The sequence below is a fragment of the Plodia interpunctella genome, chromosome 24 (genome assembly GCF_027563975.2).
Source record: "Plodia interpunctella isolate USDA-ARS_2022_Savannah chromosome 24, ilPloInte3.2, whole genome shotgun sequence".
In the NCBI taxonomy this organism is placed as follows: Eukaryota; Metazoa; Arthropoda; class Insecta; order Lepidoptera; family Pyralidae; genus Plodia; species Plodia interpunctella.
In genome coordinates, this window is record NC_071317.1 from 4,391,753 (window position 1) to 4,415,262 (window position 23,510).

Sequence of the window (23,510 nt, forward strand, 5' to 3'; positions counted from 1 at the left end):
ACATCAATAAAAATATCTGAATCTATAATTATAAGCGACATCAAGTAGATAAGTCGTCTTATAATAATCCATATTAACATTGTAAATGTGAAAGTATGTTTGTTTGTTTGTCTGCTTTAACGTCGAAACGGAATATTGATTGAAAGTGATGTCAACGTTAATGCATATTCAGAAATTGGATCATAACAGGTACTTTTCACGTCAAATTTTAAATGATGACGTATTTCTCAAAAAGTTACAATATGCTGGTGATTTTTGGCTTGGAGATAGTTGGAAAGCAGAAGCACTCTTTAGCCTTAGCTCCACACTTAAGCTACTTTTTTCAGTGGGTGGAGCCGCGGGCAACAGCTCATCGTATGATCATTTTATTTTAACTAAGTATGAAAAACAATCTTATTAGGTATTTACTATAACAAAAACATTTTAGGTGTTAGAAAGTTTAATTAAAAGCCATGACCCATTGCTCCAGCTAAATCGTGTTTCGTTACGACGACGCAAGACGTTGTAGTTACGATGTGCTCCGTGGTTTTCTATAGGTTTTGACACTGACATGCGTTGATGATTATACAATTTCTTTGATGTTTTGCGTAACATGACTCTAATTTGTATGATGGCGAAAATTGGTTCCGTCGCCGCAGTGGGTATTACCGATTTGCATTTAGAACAATAGTCAATACTTTACATGCACAACACACAAGTGTCACATGCCTTAGTGACTGGAGGACAGAACCCAAATCACACCTGGGTCGAGTTTCACCACTTTCTTTAAAGACTAATGCTAATTACACCTGGTATTTTTTGTAGACTTAGTTTTTTGTGTGAGATTTTTATTAAATGTCAAGATTTCTAAGTTTCTGTCAACGCAATGAATAACTAATAAAACTTTACAGATGGATCTTATATACCTACTTTGCTCAGTTTTAATATATAAATATATGTGGACTAAACACACAGATTGCTTTATTCTGTCTTACGATACTATATTAAATAACATATAGATAATCACCCTAGTCCTAGACAATTCATACATAGTTATAAAACCGAAATAAGTTTTACGACCTCTTCACGACGACCTCGGTGGTGCAGTGGTAAAGTGCTTGCCTCTGAACCGAGAGGCCCCGGGTTCCACGGTCGGGTCATCATGGAAAATGATCTTTTTCTGATGTGCCCGGATCTTGGATGTTTATTTATATATGTATTTATTATAAAATATAGTATCGTTGAGTTAGTATCCCATAACACTCGAATACACTTTGGGGCTAACTTAATCTGTGTGATTTGTCCTCATATATTTATATTTACGATAAATATTTTCTTACTACACTTTAGTTTTTAACTCTTTTATTATTTATATAAAGTGATGTGCATAAATTTGCAGAATATTGCAGTGGGCATTAAACTTAAATGTAATCAATAGGTTAGACAAAAATATACATGCTTCATTTTATAAACGTTTATTAATATATATTTTCTCATGATAAATTAAGAATAGATTTCTTAATTTATCATGAGAAAATATACAATTATGTAACAATTAAATTAACCTAAAATAAAAACTAAAATATAAACTACTTAAGATATTAACGCCATCGTCAGTGTGAATGTCAGTGGTCACTTCGAGCCGGAATCGAACTAGTGACCTTGTAGAATTCACACTATCGCTTCACTTTCAATTCAACTTTCGATTTTGCGTACGAGCGTGCACTCATATTGCTGGACAGTAATCTCCGAACATTGGAAAGCATTTAGCTCTAGAAAGCCAAATAGAACAAAACTTGACCACCAATCAACATCGACAATCCTAAAATATCTTATTTGCCGTTGTGCAAACACAATGAGTTCTATTACGTACACATAAATATTGTTTTTGATCGCATCATTTTGTAGTGGACACGAGCGTAGCACAAGCGTTAAATAAGCGGCATAAACGATTTTCTTGGACATTACAATGCTCTTTGACACAAAGAAGAGAATATTCCATAGAATATATACCAATTGTTTGATTCGTATTATCGAGAAAGTCTACCTTTTTCTCCCCTTAAAAATGCCTTTAAAAAAAAAAAAATTAATATATAATAAAATAAATAGCTTGCCACGACAGCGACCCTCCGCACGGGTTCAATACATTTGTAGAAAGTGCCTTCTTCATTTATAATTATAGAAGCATAGACTATCAATAGACCAAAGCAGTGGTGGCCGAGACAGAGACCGGTTGGTGAACCACCAGACAACCAGATCAGATGACTTGTTTGGGTCACAGAAAAGCGATCGATGATGTAGGCTAAAAATGTTGATGATGGGTCACTGGCATTGTATATATTATATACTTTTTATACCGCAGCCTTTTACTATTTGAACTTACATTTATGTTTTACCTTTATTACAAATGTGAGGTGAATGGCTTGAATTAACTTGATGAAGAGACGTATAATTGTCAAGAATAAATAAGATTAATATCTTCATCTTGACCTTTTCACCCCTTATGTGGGGTCGGCACATTAATGTTAACTCTTTTGTTTGCCATCTCACTTAAGACTTTCTTCATATTCATACTTTTTTAACTCTAGATTCAGCAAAGTTTGTATGGAATTGTACTCAAGTGGGAGTACGCGTGGAGCCCTAATTACATACAATATTTCTGTAATTTTCGTATGTTCCCAAATACATTCGGTGTTGTGACGCCGCGAAGCGCCGAGTACGCATAAGCAATCGGTATGCACGGGTTTTAATACTAGCCATAGTCAAATGGGTTTATGAATAAAATGTAATCCCAGACCCAATAATAGAAGTGGTTCGGTGAAAGATTTAAGTGGATTTAGTGACCAGAAGTGAAGCGTGCCATTGCCATCAATACGCAAGGAAGAAAAGTCAACAACGACACACTCTATACAAAGGGTTTTTGGTAAAGAGCGTTTCTATGTTGCGTTTACCATACAATACCTGCCACTTTAATATCGTACGTAAGAAGCGACTAAAGGATAAAATTCTAGAAACATAAGAAAGTTAACAACAGGCAGGTCGTAAAATCTTTTATGGATCTTCAATGATTTACTGTAGACAGTTTAATGAAATAACTGAAATAATGCTGTATTTCGATAAACACAATTTTGGATAGATACATTAACAGTACGATAAATTAGGACGCTTTTTTAACCAAGAACGATCTATATATACTAGCGAAGTGACAATTTAAAAAAAAACTATTGAAATTAAACTTGTGTAGCCAGTTGAAGATTTATTTTTACGCGGCGTCGGGACTTCGGAGCGTAACAACTAAAAATGCAACGAGAACACGTAAAGATGAGAGCGGGCGTTTAGTAAACGCCCTCAGTTCAGGTTGGATGCATCTCATCTGCAGTAAGCTGCACTGACTAGGTTAACGACCCGTGTCCATTGATGGGTTTACGCCCAGTTGCTACCCAAATAGTCGGGGCGAAAATCCATCGATTTGTTGGGTTTGCGTTTGCTTTTTGGGCAGAAACTGGTCGTAAACCCAGTGATACCGTGTCACGTAGATTGGAAGCCGCGACCGCGAGGGCAAAATGGCGTAAAACCACAACGCCAATGCTTATTACATGCCTTAATTCAACACATTTCCTATGTAAATGTATGTAGTTTTTCTTAAATGGCCTATTTAAGTGTCCCATTGCTGAACAAAGGAGTGCTATTTGTTAACTGTGAATAAATAAAAATAAATATATTAGGACAAATCACACAGATTGAGCTAGCCCCAAAAGTAAGTTCGAGACTTGTGTTATGGGATACTAACTCAACGATACTATATTTTTATATCATATACATATATAGATAAACATCCAAGACCCGGGCCAATCAAAAAAAAGATAATTTTCCATCATGACTCGACCGGGGATCGAACCCGGGACCTCTCGGTTCAGTGGCAAGAACTTTACCACTGCGCCACCGAGGTCGTCAAAAAATGAATAATTCATTTATCCGTATATTTTGCAATTTGCTGATTATTGATAAATAGATCATAGATACATAAATTAACAGATTTTTTTATAGCCTGTATTTTGTGTTTAACTAATTGACTGTCCAGCAGTGGATACACTGCTGGACAGTCAATTAGTTGTACCATATGTCGGCTATTCAAAGAGACACCAATCCTGGCTCTTGGTAATTCGATATCTATTCGTTATCTATTTGTTTATGCCTAGAGACCACCCTGACATGTATACTATTATTAACAGTGAAAACTGCATAAAAATGCGTTGTGAAAATGAAGAAAGCCTAGAACCAGTCAGATACGGATGACTTTGTCTTATACGATGTAATGATACAATTGGCGGGAGTGACACGATTTTCGCGGACTTTTTGTAAAAGTTCATATGTAACGTGAGAGATGAGACGTGGAAATAAGTAGGTCGATTGCGTAAAACCTGACCATGAAAGTATTTACGAGAGGAGAGTGAACCTTTTAATTGGAACGTGTAACCAATTGGACAAAAACAATAACATTGGAAAAGAAAATTGCGTAAGTGGGATGTAACGTCTAACATTATTGAGATCAACCAGAGACAAAATGGTCAGGTCCGTATTGGAATTAAAAATCGTTTCTTAAATTATCATCACATGTAGTTACAAATTTAAAGTTTTAAAATGTACAAAAAGGGTCACGTGGAAAGAGACAGGGGAGGCTTTTGCCCAGCAGTGGGACAAGTTATAGCTACTGAAAAAAAATAATTATAGAGAAGTACGGGCTTTGATTACTTTCTTTTGTAAAATCGTAAAAATAAGACATTTACATAAAGTCGACTTTTGATAAATACTAATGATATGCACATGCAAAATAGTGTGGCTTTTATTTTGATAGCTAGGTAAAGGTTTCAGTACACGAGTCAGGATTTAGCGTTTGTTATGATCCATGCTCGCTCATGTTGATTTATTTGCCCAAAACTTTTGTTTTGTCACAAACATCACGTAATATGTTAGCCCGTGGCTTCGTTAGTTTAGTTATAATTTCATACTAGATGAAAAGGTATCCTAAAGCTGTTATAATTGACGTCTATAAAGTGGATTTTGGTGGCAAGACTACATTGTATGATATGCATGATACGGTTGAATAGTATAATACTCTGGCGCCTGATGATGTGGGCAATTACCCTGTTAAAGAGCTAAATATAGTAATAATATAAATGGAGCAAGTTCACACGTGACAAACAAACCAATCAAGTATGAAAATTACACATTGAAACAAAACATAAGAAAGGAAGAAAGCAACAAATCGGGAACAATAACAGTAAGGAAATCGTTTCAACGAACAAAAGTACTGAAAGTGACGTTATGCGCTTTTAATATTACACTCTCTAGCACAAAAAGTAAGCACGAAGATCGATGCAATATAAAGTAGAGCGTGGAACCGAAGAGAGTAGAAAACAATGCATAGGAAGTATCGTTGAAAGTCACCAAATTACATAAGAACTTAGTCTATAGGTGAAACTAGATCGATTATCAACTCACTTAGATTTTGCATAAGTTTTTATTTATTTATGAAGTAAACTTACAGCTATCAGAGTTTACAAGATTAACCCTAATACGATAAAACAACTGCCAAAATCACATCAGTTATTTTATAAATCTATGGAAATTCCTACAACCATAAATAGTTTACTAATTCACTTACGGTGCAGAAGATATTTTGCATGCTAAATCTTACATACATTTACTACAACCGATTGTTGTAGGTTCAATATTTGTATTAAAAGTACCAATTTGAACGATGGAAATTTAAAAATGTACTGAGATAAAACACAAAATGTAGTTTTAGTATAAACTATTCACAATAATTTCATTTGAATAAACTTTCAGCGATAGGTTCTGTTAAAGGAAAACGTGAAAAAATTGCATTCGTCTCCTCGTATCACATCCATAAAAGAATACTGAGTGTCTACACTAGGGCGGAAATCACACGCCTTCGCCTTATAAGTTTCTGTATTATAAACCACAAACCTCATAAGTTTCTGTAATAACTGTTTATTTTCCAGAATCACCGCTAGAAGAAGTGACGGATTCTTTATACGATAAAGGCGTGAAATTTTTGGTGACACACGACATGAAGTTGAAGTTGCCAGAATTGTTTTTCCACGGCGCAATTCTGAAGGTGTCTCCCAGGGCGCTGACGAAAACTGGAGCTTTAGTACACATAGATTTGGAGCCCCAAGAGGACAATGGAGAAGGAAGACTTTTTTTTCATAAAATTAGTAAGTCATTTGATTAACAACTAGTATGAGACGTGACTTGCTTGGATGGGCAATTTTTATGAATTTTATATAATAATAGATATAGATAATGATTCGCGATTAAATATAGGCGCAGGTGGAGCTGCGGACAATAGCTATAGCAATAGCTGTGTCTTACAATGTGGCCAAAAATATTTCCTCTGCTTGTCTTTACTGTTACATTGCTTTGAGTAACGTTCTATTCTTTTTCGATTTACTGTTTTTATATGACTTGCAATGTACATATGTATGTAACTGTAACTTATAACTATATTTAGTTGAAATATTGCATCAATATTTTGAAGTACTACCTAATTTGTTATTTTTTTCCCGTTCAGCTAATATTTAATAAAAAAAATTTGATTCCAGAAAAGATGTTAAAAAGGAAGCTAGTGACGGCCGCCATCGGTATAATATTGGTTGTGAAGCTGATCGCTCTGAAGCTGGTCTTCGTGTTGCCCATCATCTTTGGAGTCACCACAGCGAAAAAGATGTTCCTCAAATTCCTCCTATTCCTCTTCCCCGCTTTGAGCCACATATTCAAACTGTGCTCGTGGTATCACAACAATTATCACACGACGAAATATCATCATCATCACCACCTTATCACGCATCATCATAAGGTTTGATATTTTAATTTATTAAAGGGTGGTAGGTATTACAAGCTTTTATTTAGCTTGCAATGTATGTAGGCGGCTATTCGGGTGGAGTCTTGCAACTCAATTTTGAAGCAGACATCTTGAACCGATTGTGCTGAAATTTTATACACACGTTTAGTTTGGACGACAATGTATTTCTACGATAAGGACGACCTGGTGGAACGGATATGTATGAATACAGTCTTGTCTAATGATAAAACTATTTCCTCAAGTCTTATGATATTACTCTTATTGTTTACCTTAGTATCTATCTACCTAATATAATCATTACTCTGAAATAGAAGAAGCAAATCTATACCTATTTCATAATCTTAGTAACTGAACTTTACAGTATAAGCTTTTGAAATTGAAGGTTCTATATTGTATTTACTTCTCAGCTTATTTATTTGTACAATTTTACCTACATTACATAGTTTTTTTTTTATAAATTTGATGCACTTCATTATTTAGTATTTTGGTCGTTTAGTATAAATGTTTTTTTTTTGTGCAACGAAGTTTTAAATAAATAAAAGAATACTCTGTACCTTTCAGCCATCTCATCACGGTTACCCGTACCCGGCTTCTTCTTCAGTGGTCGTGAAGCCGCATGCAGCAGGTCCTCCATCATCATCTGACTACTACCCTCAAGAATGGGAGCTGTCCGGTCCAGGGCTTGGCAGTGAGTAAGTAGAAACAATTTAATTTTTACAGAATTTACCTATTTTCTTCTTAGACTGTCGACTCGACCTAAAATTGGCATATCCGTGGACGGTGAAACATGTAGGATCAAGTTTTTCTTTTAACACCACATTCTAAAAAAATGAAAACTCATGTTTTTGCAAATAAATAATATTTATCTTTGTCTTGACTAAAATTGGGAGGACAAATGATGTAACGTGCTTTTCGAAACCAGATTCCGAAGGAGTCAAGATTATATACTTTTTGACACCTATCTTGTTGATCTCTTGGCTCTGTCTAACCCATAAGAAATGAAGACGTGACAATGTGTCTGTATCTTGTTACCTAGTATTGGTGGTTATCATTTTGGCAGAACATAACAACCATTCCACAAATAACAAACCAAACATTGTATCTTCTGTTTTGCGATTCCGTAAAATTCGAAAGTCTACATCACTCACACCTTAAAAATTTTTCTTACATAAATATAGGTTCTTATCTTGATGGTTTTGTGGATACGATTCTAATAAAGACGGACGGTTTTAACAAAAAACAGGAAGAGCATATAAATTAAGCCCAATAGACATTTTTTGCTTTTGGGTTGATTGCGTACAAGATCTCCCATAAACCCTATATATGCATTCGATCAGGCCGGTTATAAGTACGTTTGAGTTGTGAATCAAAAACTATAGTTCTGATGCTCATACATTACAGACTTTAACTATCGAGCACACAACACGATACACTACATGAAGCTACTTATTTTTATGGTCTTGTTTAATGCGTATGGTATGAGTTCACTTGATTTCTACTACCCAACTATTTGTGATATTTATGCGCGGTTTATATTGACAGCAAATGGTGGCTTTGAAGATTACAATGCTAATTTTAGAGAATTATCAATTAGAGAAAATATCAATGATTTTAATACTGAAATGACTAATTATAATATGCTAGTTTGACTCGTGTAATAGGTATAGTTGATAAAAGGAAAATGTCGTGAGTAAAATGACGTGCACCATCATAATGATTGTTATCAGTAACACTAGTGTCAGAAGTCGTCACCTAATGTCATCTAGTGGTAAGAAACCATGGAATTAGTAAGAAATACAATACAATAAATAGTGTGCACGTTACTGTGTTTCTTACTAATTCCATGGTTTCATACCGCTAGACGACATTAGGTGATGAAACCTGACACTATAGTGTTATAGTAACAATCGTTATGAAAGAAATGAAATACCTCATTGGATTATCACGACTCCACGAATATTTCTCTATCATCTTTACTTGTTCCTGGATTCTTTTGGAATGTTCACTAAATCCCAAGCATAATTTCATAGAATTTCAAGAAGTGGGCCCTTAGATCACACGCACATTCCTGGTCGCATTCGAGTTTGTTTTGTGTCACCACGAAGCCGAAAAATTAAACCAATATTCTGAAGATTCAGTTGTGAATTTACAACCAGCCTCCTGCCTAATGTCAACCCTCCATAGGATTTTTCTCTCTTCATAGTCGTATTCCTCATGGCTGAGGGTCGTGGTCATTACGTGGCATGCCACGTAAATAAATGAAACACACACAACAACTTTCTTGGCATTATTAAGGCATTGGTTTGCCATTGTCTTCTCCATTTCACAAACCTTCCTTCACCGGAAGCAAGTGGTGATTGATGAAAACTACTATATAAGAGTCAGATTTGTATACAAATCATGTGGCACGAGTAGGATTCGAACCTGGGACCTGTCGATCCACAGGCACCGCCATATCATTGTTACTATCGTCTAAGACTATGAGACTCGCTAAGGGACTCATCCCTTAGTCAGATAATCACGACCACCACCGCATCGATATTAATCCCAAGTCCAAATTATCTCTAACGCAGGCACTACCACAATACTCAGTGAGGAACTGGAACGAGCAATTACTTAATTACACGCAACCATTTACTAATTTTCAGATACATTGCATCTGACATACATCGCAACGCCATAGCTAGTTTCAAGCCGCACGTTAACGATATGAACGACATCAATTCTTGGGGCCTTGGGATGCCACCAGGTGAGATGCCTTGATTGTCTTGCAATAAGTACATAGATTAAATCCATACTAAGTATAATATATAATATGATAAATGTAAAACTCTGGCTGTCTATCGGTCTATCCATTTTGGAAGAGAAAGTAAGTTAACGTCATGTAACGTATGTTCGAGATTTGATTATGGATATACGAATAGTAATTCCTTACTAAAGATCTGTTGCTGACGTGTTTACATCGGCTACAGAACAAAATTTCAACTCAATCGATTAGAAATGTCGAGTTCAATATGTAGTAAGATTTCACCTGAATAATCTAACCCATATTCACACATACGTTGCAAGCATAGCAAGCACCTACATTTAATGCAAGTTAAATAAAAGCTTGTAAAAAATATTATATGATATGCCTGTCTATCACATGTTTTCAGGGCAATCAGCAAACGTTGGGGAATATGCAGTTGGTAATAACCTGCATCCGACAGTGGTAACTCCTAATGGACAAAAGGTGACGCCACATATTGTGGGAAGGTGAGATTAAACAGATTATCCCACTTGGTTTGATGTGACCGACCGACAGAAAAGGGATGCAGTTATAGAAAAGAAAGAGTATATAGACGTATGGAAGGCTTTAATTTTCTGTTATATATGTAACATGATCTCATAAAGCTGGAGGATAATTGAAATAATCCATGGAGGTAGATGGAGTGGAGGAAGAAGTCTGGATGTAATAATGTGGAAAAGATCCAATGCAGACTACATTAATGTAGTTTATCTGCTATGTCACCATACATCCAGTACAGCATTGTCAGCAAAAGCTTACTGTATGCGCAACTCTCTCTCGTGTTGCTCAATCTTTTACTATGCTTCACTGTCATGGCTATACAATACACTAAGTAACATTTGACGCGCAACATAAAATCTATCTCACGCATTACCATTGACTCGAGTGAAACAGCACGCAGAAGTTGATACATTGTATAGCCAGCAGTAATAATATATGTACTATTTTCATTGTTTTTTCCACAGACCGGTTGGACCACCAAATCCATACTACAGAAATAAAAAACAACCAAAAGATCCAATTGACGCTGAAAAAGAAGCTTTGGTAAGTACTAGTTACTTCTCTTACCTTTTCGTGTTTCTGGTTGAGTTGTCTGTCCAAGATTTCTAGTTTTAAGTTCGAACTTAGTTCTAGTTAAGTATTAGAAATTAGTATAAAGTTATATGTGGAAGCCTGCCATCACAGGAAATCTTCCGTGGGTGCCAGAGGATTACATTGCGTAACTGTGTGTATAAATAAATTTATTTCATTTCAAGATGACCAATACGCAAAATTGTATCAGGTATTGTTTTAAGCCACAAGACGAGTATGATAATAACAACACCTATTCAAATAATTGCTAAAGTGTCCATATACATCTTTTTCTGTTGGAGTTGAAATAGTGGACAACGTATATTAATTTCGACCAGTAAGTAGCCAAAGTACGCCTCATTAAGATCTATATTGGTGCAAGAGGAGGGTGTAGTTTGGACAAAATAATAGATGTGCCATGGATCAGGATCCATGCAGATTGCAGGCAGGGTAACTTAATATCGTCGGTTATTCTCAAATTGTTCTGGTATATTATATAACTACATCATCCTTTAGGTTTCCGGGAATGCTGATCATGAAAACGTTTTTTAATTTTTTAACTACTTTAGCAGCGTTGTGCACTTTTTGTTGCGTAAAAAATGTAAAGCTCACGTCAGGACATATCAAAAATTAGTCTTCTTTACTATATGTCATCAAAAGTGAACATTAATATTCAAGTTTTCACTTCTGCTGGCACCCCCGGAGTGCAATACGTTCTTTTTTCTTTTATTATTTTCTGGATTTACCACTCCTCAGATCCGTGCAGCGTCGCTAGCAGCTAGAGCGCCGCCATCGCCGGTTAGGGATGAGATCCTGAGGGTTTCCGCAGCGAAGTTGACTGAGACCAACCGCGTCAAGACTGAAGCTGAACTTGTCAAACATCAGCAACAGATTCTGGCTGCTTCAGACCCTGTTCGTATACTTTGCTTTATAGAAATATTATGTATACTTTAATAGAAATTTCTTACGCTAGCTTTACATAAAATGAGTTGAAATTTGAACTTTGGAGAGTATTTAATGTCACTCCTCGTACACCTAAGAAGAATAATGAGGTGGAGCAAGTATTGGGAGGGCTTTTTATTAGATTACTACTTTTGGCCCTCGGCTCGGCTTCAGTACGAGTTTACCAATCTATATCGACCGTCAAAAGTTTTCGAAGTGAGGCGCAGCGAACCAATCACCGTGCGGTGTGGTTGTCGTTGCGTAATAATGGCGCACTGTGATTGGTTCGCTGCGTCTCATTGCGAATTGACTCGATATGCGAGTGTGCCGACATTAAAATACTTTCGCTTTTTACTTGTTAAATTAAATTGTTGTTGATTGAAATGATCACTTGAACTTTACAGGAAACCAAAGTAGCTGAAAAGTTTTATGGGAATATTCTGGAGCGAGTGGATAAGATTCTACTAACGATTGGTGCTAACGACCCTGGGTGCAAAGACAGGGCTGTGTGTGCTCTATACAGGGACCCCTTCAGCCATACGCCTTACAGCAATCTAGTCTCTAATGAACTTAGCAAGTGAGTAATTACACTACATTTTCGTATGTACACTAATTGTAATAAGAACATTACGAAATGTTCTATGCAAACTGGCGGTACTAGCACATTCTGTAATCTTCTTCATCTTAATTAGCGTGTTATTAGTGTAACATTTTATTTAATATGCCTAAAGAACTACTGACATCTAGTCAGTACAAGTAGTCGCATTTACTTTAGGTGGACTACCTGAATATTTGTAGACTAGTCCAATCAAAGGACTAAACTACCTACCAGTATTAAGTTATAATTACGAAATTTTTCTACACCGAAAAGGAAATCTAAATTATAGATTTTTCTTATATATTAAATAGTCTGAAACTAGCGATGGTCTAATAAATTTAAAATAATGTTTATTTATTTTAAAGAAAATAAAGAGCACTGAAGCTAGTTTTCTCACAAACAAAATCCTAATTTTAATAATTTAATTCATAAAGGCATCATTTCTGAACAAATCATTTGATTTATTTCAGAGATTCGAGCGAACTGCTTCCTCCTGCCGACAGCAAAATGGCTCTCCGCTACTACAAGTATGTACAAGCTGCGAGGGACGGTCAGGAACAGAAGAACTGCAGCACTCTATACCCTAATTGTCACATAGATTATAGTAAAAAATAAGAGAACAGATGAAGTAATTCGGCCGAGTGGGTACGGGCCTCGTTATCTCAGTAGAGGAGTCAGCAGACTGCGTGGGTTCGATTCCCGCTCGAGTACCGAAATGTTTCTCTGGAATTTCCAATTTAGTAAAATATAATTGTTAGGTTATGCCCTTTGGATATACAAAAGGAATAACACGCTTTGTATAAAGACAACGGAATGAAATAGAAGCATTTTACTGTTTTTAGTTTTCTGTCTTGCGTCGCAATCTTAGTAAGATAAAGAAAAAACTAATTTGTTTTCCTTCATAAAGGACCAATGGTTAAGTTATTTATTTATTTATTTATTTGAGTAAACGTTATGTTAGTTAGACATTGACAGTATCCTAATAAAATATTTAGCCGTCATGGTGTATATCAATAAATGAATAACACAATTATATTCCAAAATTAACAAAAAAGAGACAATATTGCTTTCATAATTTATTTTCTTTTAAAAATAAAATTTTGTTTTTTCATGTGCACATCTTGTACAATGTAAATAAAATGTACGGATATAGCGATATTTTCGTTTTAGTTCGCCCCTGACGAGTATTTTTTAAATACATATAGTTTATTTATATACACCCTCTGGACATAGGCCTCTCTCAAAGACTTGGACATAAGCCTTTACCAAAAACTTCCACAAAGATCGATTGAATATAAATGGAGATCGCATCTACTATTTTTTGCAGTCATTTGTATATATTTAGTTAATTAAGTAAATAATTCTGCATTCATAAATAAATTCTCTCATAAAGCTTAATATCATAATATTCATAACATACAAACATGTAAGTTATATATCTATCTATATACAATACACATTATACATACTTCACAATCCACAGGGTTAGGAACTATATTGAAAATAGAAGTGCCATGTGCTGCCTTTTATATGATAACTAGCGATTCGGCCCGTCTTCGCACGAGGTCTATTAACCTTCGCGGAATTGTCTAATTATCAGTGAAAATTGTATCAAAATCCGTTGCGAGGTTTCAATGTTAATCAATCTATGTAAAATCTTTGTCTTCCTAATCTGTGGATAAATTTAACAAATATACCACTTGCTTATAACAACAACACAACTTTTAAAATGTAATTTTGAAATGACGTATTCTGAACATGGATTTAGTAGGTACTCCGCGGTAATTCCATGATTCTGGATTATTTCTGAATATTTACTTCACGCTGAACTGTATGCATGAACATTGCATAGTTTGTATGAGAGCTTTTATTTACCATGATGTACTCGTAAAACCAGCAATCTATGCCGATCAAAAGTTTGGGAAACTGTGTCGCGATGATGTAATAGCCAGCATAAAAATTGTTTCAATTTTAGTCGCTGGGTCATGTATCTTTGTTATTATAATTTACGCGACGATGTCAAATTGTATTAAATTCCGTTTAGTAAACCAGTTTGACTGTAGCTTAATGACATTGACACACACTACAAGACTGATGTCTTGTATATATTTATTTTTGTTATTTTCTTATGCTTAGAAAATCATATGTTTTGGGCAAAAAAGGAAGATTATGCATTGTAATACAAAGTATGTACTTTTGACAATATGAAGAAAAAAACTGTGAAAAATTTACTGGCTTAAAATTGTAAGACATGCTTTATTTGCATATGTCCAAAAAGTATTTTTTATCCAAAATAATTGCGTGTGTAAAGTTTGTCTGTTGAAATATTGTTTATTTATTTTTTAATAAATCAAAGAATTTACTGTTTTTTTGTTTATAAATAATTCTTCATCAGACGTACTGATACAGATAGCATAAGGATCATCATGCCGGCTACACTGGAGGTCCCAGGTTCGAACCCCGAGCAAGGTCAAGAAAATTGACCTTTTTCAGATTGATCTGCGTCTTAAATATACATATTTATTTATATATTTATATGTGATAAAATACAGTATGGTTGAGTACAAGTCTCGAACGTATTGTGGATCTATCTCAATCTGTGAGATTTGTCCCTATAGATATTTACTTTTCTCCCAACTAGGTATATGTCCTTTGTATAATACAAATGAGAAATGTCTTCAACGTAGCACGCTGAGGATGGGTTTAGTTTCCGACGTAATAACACAGATCAAATATAAAAGGTGTATTAATTTGATTTTCTTATCTGAAAATGTGGCGACATTACCCCCTATATAGGTTGGAAAATAAAACCTCCGATTTTTTTCACCAGTTAGGTACGTTTATTTGTTTTAAATATGTAAATTAAACAATTAGGTAAATAAATTGTTTAATTTACACTAAGGTAACTAAAGTTATACCTCTGTCTTACTTCCATTTAAGATTATGATTCAGTCGACCACGAACCATATAAAAATTAAATTTAAATTTAAAATCCCTCCCATATCACGAGGTCACAAACTGTCCTGTGGAAGTTGCAAACGAGCTGAGAGCTTCAAACGGCTGAACATAACACAGCTTAGAACACTCTTGATAATATTCCCTTTTAAATTAAAAAAACTTGTTTAAAATCAGTTCACCAGTTGAACCTCCCCTCCTTCTGTCATCGGGATTTAAAAATTTGAGTACCTAATTTATTTTATTCATATAAGAAGAAGAATAATAATCACATTCTAATGTTTCGTTCATGGAATTAGTAGGTGGGAATTTGTAACTATTCCGAAGTACTTACAAAATCCATGGTTTCATTCAAATAACAGTAACGCAGTGCCGTTAACCACATGTCAAGTACAAGTACGCCACATGCATCTTTATGCCGTTGTGTGAAAATAGTGACCAATTTGCTATTAATCTGTGTAAGTTGACGTGCTTTTTACTGTACTTACAGCCGACCGCATGTCAAGTTTGCGTTTGCTCCGTTGCGCGTTGTTTTCTATAGCCTTATTGCTCTCCGTTGCGCGTTGCCGCATTCGTTGTTTTGTCATTTTGACATTGACGTACGTTGATTATTCATACGATTACTGCATCGTCCGTCGACGGACGGACGCCGGAGCTATCGAACCGCGCCCTGACCCTGTCAGTTCTCCACAGCTGCCAAACGATTACCAGCAATCATTATCAACGTTGTTTGGGCTGTGTGGACGAGATGCCAGTAAACTCGATGACTGAGTTATCCAGTGAGATACGGATAGAATATATACTTAATTTAAATTTCTCACGATACTTAATTTTAGTTAGCTAGCTGGTGACTTAGTGCTATTTGTTTTTACAGCCATCGATTGTGCTTTGTCTCAATGAGTACATTAACACATGGAATAACAAGGAGTTTGACGCTCATGCTGCGGCCTTATCCACCGTTACTGTAACCAGGCCTATGGAACTCGGGTAAGCAGCAATGTATAGAATAATAATAGTCTTTCCCTCTCGGATACGATACGGGTACAAAATGCCCAGGTTTAACGAGTGGCGCTCTGTTGAACGAATCCTCGAACCTCTCGTCCAAATACTCCGGCTTGAACTTTCCGTTGTAGGCGTCGTATAAAAATTCCATAGTTATATAGTTGCTGAGATCTATGAAGTAACTCGTTTGCTGAAGTGATCTAAGCCTCATAGTTATTACGTTCATTCCCATCAAGCCGTCGTATCGCCAGTAGCCTTTCGACCTCCGATGAATGGGGGCTCCGTTGTCCATGCCAAGGGGTGCCCAAGAGCCTGTTTTCCAACAGTGATACCAACCCCACTCAGTCTAAAAAATGAAATAGAAAATTTCATTAATACGAGTAGATAAGATATTTTTTACAAAAATTTGATTTTTGCCTCAAGATTTTACCGTTACACAGGGATCTTGTTCAATTCAACGCATGATAAAATAATCGTATCCGTGCAGTAAACTGGTGAGATGTTCCCTTTCACCGGAAATATGCTCAAATGAGAAAGAGAGAGAAAAATAAATTGAGTGTACTCTAATGGCATTATCTTACCTTTGGGCAAGGTATAACTGATTCCCTTTTAGGAACACGTACTGCATATTTGAAAAAAGGGTACGGCCGTCTGTTGTAAGCTCTCATAAATTGGTAACCGAATATAACATATTCACTATATTCCTGTGGTGTATTTGGTGTATATTCCCATCTGTCAACACAATATAATATTAATGAAGATACGGAAGGTCCCGCCCGCGCCCTTGTTCAAACTTCTTTTTGCTCTTTCTTTGTCTACATTTGCAATATAACCTTTCGTTCTGTTTTTTATTACATAAGGTCCCTGGCCAAAGATTATACCTACTTGAGCGAATACCACCATAGTTGATATTATGTGTACGGAGAAGAAATTGGTGAGGCAAAGAAAAAACTATCGAAGTTCTCGATAACGACAAAGTATAATAATTCATATTTATTTAAGAAGCAAAAGGTTAAGGAAGATTCATTTTATCAGCTGTTTACCCGCGCTTCGCCCGCTTAAATGTCCTCGGGAACAGGTTTTTCTTCGTATTAAAATGGAATTGATAGTTGCATTAAAATATCCACAGCCCATTTAAAATACAGTCTAGTGTTTTTACATTTGACGCTACCTAAAATAGAATACAGGTATTTCGCAAATCCCTCGAGAACAATAGTTTTTTCCGGGATGAAAGGTATCGTATGTCCTTTTCCATTATATGCGAAATTTCAAGAAGATTGGTTGAGTAGATAACGCGTGAAGAGATACACAAACAAACAAATTTACTTTCGCATTTATAATATTAATTGGGATCTAGGTATATTATAGCGAAGCCGTGGTGGTGTAATGGTTAAGACGCCTGGCCTGTTGATCGAAAGGTCTCAGGTTCGAATCCTACTCGTGCCACATGAGTTTGTATACCAATCTGACTCGTGTATAGTAGTTTTCATAGACCACCACTTGCTTCCGGTGGAAGGAAAAGATCGTGAGGAAACCTGCACACTGGTTGATTATTAACTTGTGTGTGAAATTGAGAAGTTAATGGCAAACCACTCCATTAATAATGCCATGAAAGTTATTGTGTGTGTTTCATACTACCACGACCCTCAGCCATGAGGAATACGACTATGAAGAGGTATATTATTTTGGCATATAAATTAATATCTATAGATTACCTTATAAAAAATATATTTACCTATGTGGACCAGCTCTCTCACATACAATCCCGTCATTGGAAATTCTGATAGTGGTTGCCCAAACAGCTAAATCAAACATCACTGGGAATGGATGCGAGCGATTCACATCCTTTGGATATAAATACTGAAATTGTATTTAAAACAAAACAGTTACTATAATTATTTTAACTAAAATTCATATAAATAGCAGATCTCTTACGTTAGATGTACGTATAACAGTACAGTTATAGTATACCAATCTGACTCATGTATTAGTTTTCATCGACTAACACTTGCTTCCGGTGAAGGAAAATATCATGAGGAAAAAAGCACGCTGGTTGATTATTAAAATTGAGTGTGTAAAATGGAAATATTGAGTGTGTAAAATGGAGAAGCAATGGAGAAACAAACCACTCCATTTGTAGCATCAAGAAAGTAACCTAATGGGCTTTGCTGTTAGAAACAAATTCTTTTGTTTTTATATTGTTATCAAAGTCGTAGGGCGTGCGTAGACGAGAGAAGCACAGGTTAGGATTATGACGCACACAATGTGAGACTGAAGTGAAGTGGAAAGGGCTGAAATGTTGAAGATAAATATAAATAAATAAATATATATGTGGACAAATCACACAGATTGAGTTAGCCCCAAAGTAAGTTGTGATACTAAACCAACGATACTATATTCTATAACATATAGATAGATACATCCATAGACACATTCTATAACATATAGATAGATATACATCCAAGACCCAGGTCAATCTGAAAAAGATCATTTTCCAGCTGGACCTGACCGAGGATCGAACCCGGGACCTCCAGTGTCCGGCATGATGACCATTAGGCCACGGAGGTCGTCAAACGAAGATAATTAAGTCTCACAGAAAGATATCAACCAAGTCGAGCATAAAAAGCGGCACGGCAGCCGTACCATCCTTTTCACGAATTAATAAGTCTGTCAGTGCATTATTCCAAAATAAGTGGTACCTATAATAAGAGTAGAGACAGTTAAACAAATACTCACAAAAGGATGATAGTGTATCCTACACGGTGTTCCATACATGGAACTGTTATACCAATTCCTGTCAACGTCGTACCAGAAACCCAAAATATTTTCTAACGTCTTTGCATTTCTATATTTTCTCAGAATAAGCTGTGTTGACGTCGCTGTCGTGAGAATATGTCTGTAAATAAATAAAATAGACGAATTGAACATCACAATTTGGTAGCTTTCTCATCTTTCCGTACCCAAAACATTAATATCTTGCAGAAATAAACAATAATAACTTGCAGAATCGTTAGAAAAATTCTCTCTCTAGAATAATACGTATTAAAATATCTTTGCTTGGCCAAAAGTCCGTGAAAATATTCAATATCCCCTGAAAAGGGTTTAAAAAATAAGATATAAATACATAATAATAATATAGTGCATTGGTAATTCGACCTCGGTGGCGCATTGGTAAAGTTCTTGCCACTGAACCCGGGTTCGATCCCCGGTCGGGTCATCATGGAAAATGATATTTTTATGATTGGCCCGGGTCTTGGATGTTTATCTATATATGTATTTGTTATAAAATATAGTATCGTTGAGTTAGTATCCCATAACACAAGTCTCGAACTAACTTTGGGACTATCTCAATCTGTATGATTTGTCCTAATATATTTATATTTATTTATTCCGACAGAGATTTCTAAGAGACGACTAGAGGTATATGTTTCGGTTATTTATTCGAAGTCATTTTATATTTTTTGTCATTATCGTTTTACCTCTGTGTACTCAATAAAATGATGTATTACTAATTGTATTAGAATCTTAAAGATGCTTAAGGTGAGTGGATGCTAGCCCCAGCAGCCTTCTCTCTGTTATTGCTGGCAGAGTGGACGGGCCCATACGCAAACACAGGACCCAGATTCATTTAAATAACTACAAACATAGTCTTAAGAACATTGTTACTAACATTCACTATGGATAATGTCCGAAATGAAGAAATTATTATTATTATTATATTATGAAACATTATACTATTAAATTAAAATCATTTATTTCCTCACAATAATCGTATCAAATACAATTTGTTCCATGCTATAGACTATACATAGTGTGTGGGTGCAACTAAAGTCTATGACGGGTTTATACCTATAACTAGGATAATCCTGTGTCTCAGGTGACCAGCCCTCCATCCAAATGAATGGTCACCCAAAGTGACTATGACTCCGCTACCCGATCTATCTTTCTGTCTGTCCGTCTGTCACCAGTCTCATGAACAGTTATAGTTAGACAATTGACATTATCACAGATGATGTATAATGTTACCTAACAAATAGTACAAGAACAGAATAGGTCGAACGTCCCGGCTTCGCTTGGATACAATGATAATAAAGTATACGTCTAAACCTTCCTCAGGAATCATACTATCTATTTAATAATCCCACATCAAATTCTGTTGAGCAGTTTTAAAGATTTAAGCGTAAACAGGTATAGATAGATAGCGGAAATCAACTTTGTTCTTCAATAGGTATGTACTTAGTGATGTGATTTTTTAACCTTTTCAAAAAAAAATTTAGCAATAATATGATAAAATATCCATATGAGTACAATACTTATATTGTCTTCTTCTTTTTCTATTCTTCTTCTTTTGTCTTCTTCTTCGTGTCGACACAACTTACCTTGTGGTGATAACCGCGCAGCCTGCCAGAGGCCAGTATCTAATGTATACTGTAGTACAATAACAACCATACAGCCAGGCTCTGTCCTGAAAAAACACAACACGTCAAGCTTGATCATTTTTAACCCCCGACGTAAAAAGAGAGGTGTTATAAGTTTGACAGCTAAGTGTATCAAAGACAAAGATTATTTGCAAAAAAAAAATATCTTTGTCTTTGTCTTTGACACACTTTGTGTCTATCTGTCTGTATACGTGGTACCGTATAGTTCACCATCGGGTGAACCGATTTAATGTCAAATGTTTGTTTGTCTGTTTTATCATGGAGTACCTACTAATTCCATGGTATTTAGAAACTCTGAGATTATGTCATTTATAACTAAAAATAAATAAATGACACATTATAGGTACAGTTTATAAAAAAACATTTTTTTTTTCAACAGATTTTAAATCTAAGTACACTCAACTAAGCCAATGCGCGTTTGTATAAAAAAAATCCTGCCTCAGATGAGTATTGAGAGAAATATATGTAAATGTACTCAAACGAGTACCTAATTAGTGCAACAAAAATAACAATTTTCACTAGCTTCTTTACCTCATTTTTGAAATGGTAGGTTTGTCTATAGTGCGGAGAAACTCTATAGGGTCGGTGACTTTCAAACACTTCAATGATATCCCAGGGTTCCAACGGATGCTGCGGTAGACGAAAATCTGGAGTGTTCCTCTGGTGTGGACGCCTGGTGCCCGTGGCTGCGTCCACAACTGGATTCATAGTTGTAGAAAACAACGGGGGGTTGTGCCTTTTCTCGTAATAATTAGCCCAACTGTTAAAGAGTTGGACTTGCCCTCGAACGTGATATATATGGAACAAACTAAAAATAAAATGAAACCATTAATTTGCACCCTTAGGGGATTTATGTGTTCAATATATTTGTAAGAGTCTAAATTTTTTTTAATCGGTGCCTATTTCAAGATTTTTCCATACAAACTTTCAACCCCTATTTCACCCCTTAAGGATTGTCATTTTTCAAAATCCCTTCTTAGTTAGTGTTAATCATGTGTTAATATTTTGAAAATAAACATCTGACTAAATTTCACGTTTCTACAATCAGCGGTTACGGCTGCGCATGCGTCTATACCTCAGTCAGACGGATATGGTAACTGCTACATAAATATTAAAAATATACACATATTTACCACATAAGTAGGAGCTTCCAAATTATGTAAGCCATGTTGTTTATTTATGTCACGTTTCTACCTAACGTCGCTATCAGCATGAATGCTTCTTGAATGCAATCGAATGTCATAATTTGCATGCCTTTTATGCTAAATGTAACAATGGCGGTAACAATGTTGCCATTATTAGGAATATTTACACCAATAATTTATTTGTTAGATATTTCAAATCTTACTTTTTACTAAATATTTAAAATAAACATTTTCGCGTGTTCTAGGTTACATTCGGAGCTGTGACGCCCCGGGTGTAGCGTGAAAAACATTAAAGGAAGATTTGGCTATGATTTGGATGTTACAATCGGCCTGACATCAGCATTCTATGGGAATGCTGTCGTTGCCTATCAGCTGTTAAGCTTTAGGTCTGTTAGTCGCCTCGTAAAACATTCATAGGAGTAGTGGTCCTTTTAGGGGTTTCATCACACGTCCATTATTGGTCATTCTGATTCATTTGTTTTTCTGATAGAGTTGTGATGTGTGTATTAGGTACTAGAGGCCCGTCCTGGTTTCGCTCGGTTAAAAACAAAACGAGTTATACCCCTAAACGTTCCTCAGGAATCACTCTTTCTATTGGTGAAAACCGCATGAATATCCAGTGCAGTAGTTTTTAAGTCTGTCGAACAGACAGACATACACGGTAGAGGACTTTTATTCATAATATGTAAGGATATTGCTTTCAAATGTACAACATATCATTCAACATACTGATTCCTAATGAAGTTTTTTCATCGACATCGATTTTTAAGAAAAACAATAACTTATCTCATAGGAGTTTTAAAATAGAAAATCTAAAATAGGTCTGACATCATTAAGTAGGGTTTGTTTTTATAACCAAAGACAGAAATAGAAGCTCAAAATGATAAACCATATTATAATAATGTAAAGTCGGTGACAAAACCTAATAGCGGGCAACACTGATCACTGAAGTTGTTTAGTAGTTTATCTTAAATAGAATTTCAAATATGTGTTTGGTTTTCGCACTGAGAGGAATTTCCTCTCGTATGCCTGTATTTGTCTTTAAAAAAACAATTTCTATTTCAAAAGTAAGTAGTATTCTTTGTTTTTCGCGTTGTCTAGTTGAATTTGTAGCTATGAGGTCCGGGTCTTAAGGCACTGTGTCCGCACACCAGCACAACCGTCATATTTTTACGAGTATCAATTTCTTAGAGAGAAAAAAAAAACAGATTGTCCCACACAAGATGAAGAATTTTGTAGAAAGTATTAATACATTGTGGTTGATTAAAGGTATTTCCATATTTTTTTTATCTATGGATATTTCGATGGCCACCATTTTCAGTCAAAAATAAAAATGATAAAATATTTTTTTTTTTTATATTTCACTAAGTAATAAAGTAAATTTATATAAATTTGGATGGTGGCGCTAGAGATAAAGATTTCTTAGCACAAGAGATTTAGATTTAGGTGCATAATTTATTATGTTTTAACCCGAGTAAAGCCGGGGCGGGTCGCTAGTTAGGTATAAACATCAACACCATCTCAAGGCTTATGATGTTTCCATACTTGATTATAAATCTGATATTGTGTTTGTTTGTTGGTCCTTTTTTAATGCGAGATCGGTTTATTGCATTGAGATTATTTTTGGTGAGGAGATAGTTGAAGACGGGTCAATATACACCTTTAGTTTAGATATAACATACAAATATAGTGAGATAAATAA

The 23,510-nt window shown here is 35.4% G+C and overlaps 2 protein-coding genes across 2 annotated transcripts in view; one reads left to right on the plus strand and one right to left on the minus strand.

The window, feature by feature from the left end:
• Osi17 (Osiris 17) overlaps positions 1 to 14,634 on the plus strand; it is a 31,834-nt gene extending 17,200 nt beyond the window's left edge. The window contains exons 3-11 of the mRNA XM_053763713.2: positions 6,006 to 6,221; positions 6,609 to 6,862; positions 7,430 to 7,560; positions 9,517 to 9,617; positions 10,024 to 10,123; positions 10,622 to 10,700; positions 11,484 to 11,639; positions 12,074 to 12,246; positions 12,738 to 14,634. Of these exons, the coding sequence (XP_053619688.1) occupies positions 6,006 to 6,221; positions 6,609 to 6,862; positions 7,430 to 7,560; positions 9,517 to 9,617; positions 10,024 to 10,123; positions 10,622 to 10,700; positions 11,484 to 11,639; positions 12,074 to 12,246; positions 12,738 to 12,882 (1,355 nt within the window). The 3' untranslated portion in view covers positions 12,883 to 14,634. The remainder of the gene's footprint in view (positions 1 to 6,005; positions 6,222 to 6,608; positions 6,863 to 7,429; positions 7,561 to 9,516; positions 9,618 to 10,023; positions 10,124 to 10,621; positions 10,701 to 11,483; positions 11,640 to 12,073; positions 12,247 to 12,737) is intronic.
• A 450-nt stretch (positions 14,635 to 15,084) lies between these two features.
• Positions 15,085 to 21,893, minus strand: LOC128680425 (uncharacterized). The gene is made up of 7 exons (XM_053763571.1): positions 21,797 to 21,893; positions 21,195 to 21,471; positions 20,604 to 20,689; positions 18,961 to 19,120; positions 17,960 to 18,084; positions 16,806 to 16,956; positions 15,085 to 16,570 (listed from the first exon to the last, which is right to left on the minus strand). The coding sequence occupies exons 1-7, from the start codon at positions 21,829 to 21,831 to the stop codon at positions 16,172 to 16,174; spliced, it is 1,233 nt and encodes a 410-aa protein (XP_053619546.1). The 5' UTR covers positions 21,832 to 21,893; the 3' UTR covers positions 15,085 to 16,171.
• Positions 21,894 to 23,510: the final 1,617 nt, after the last annotated feature.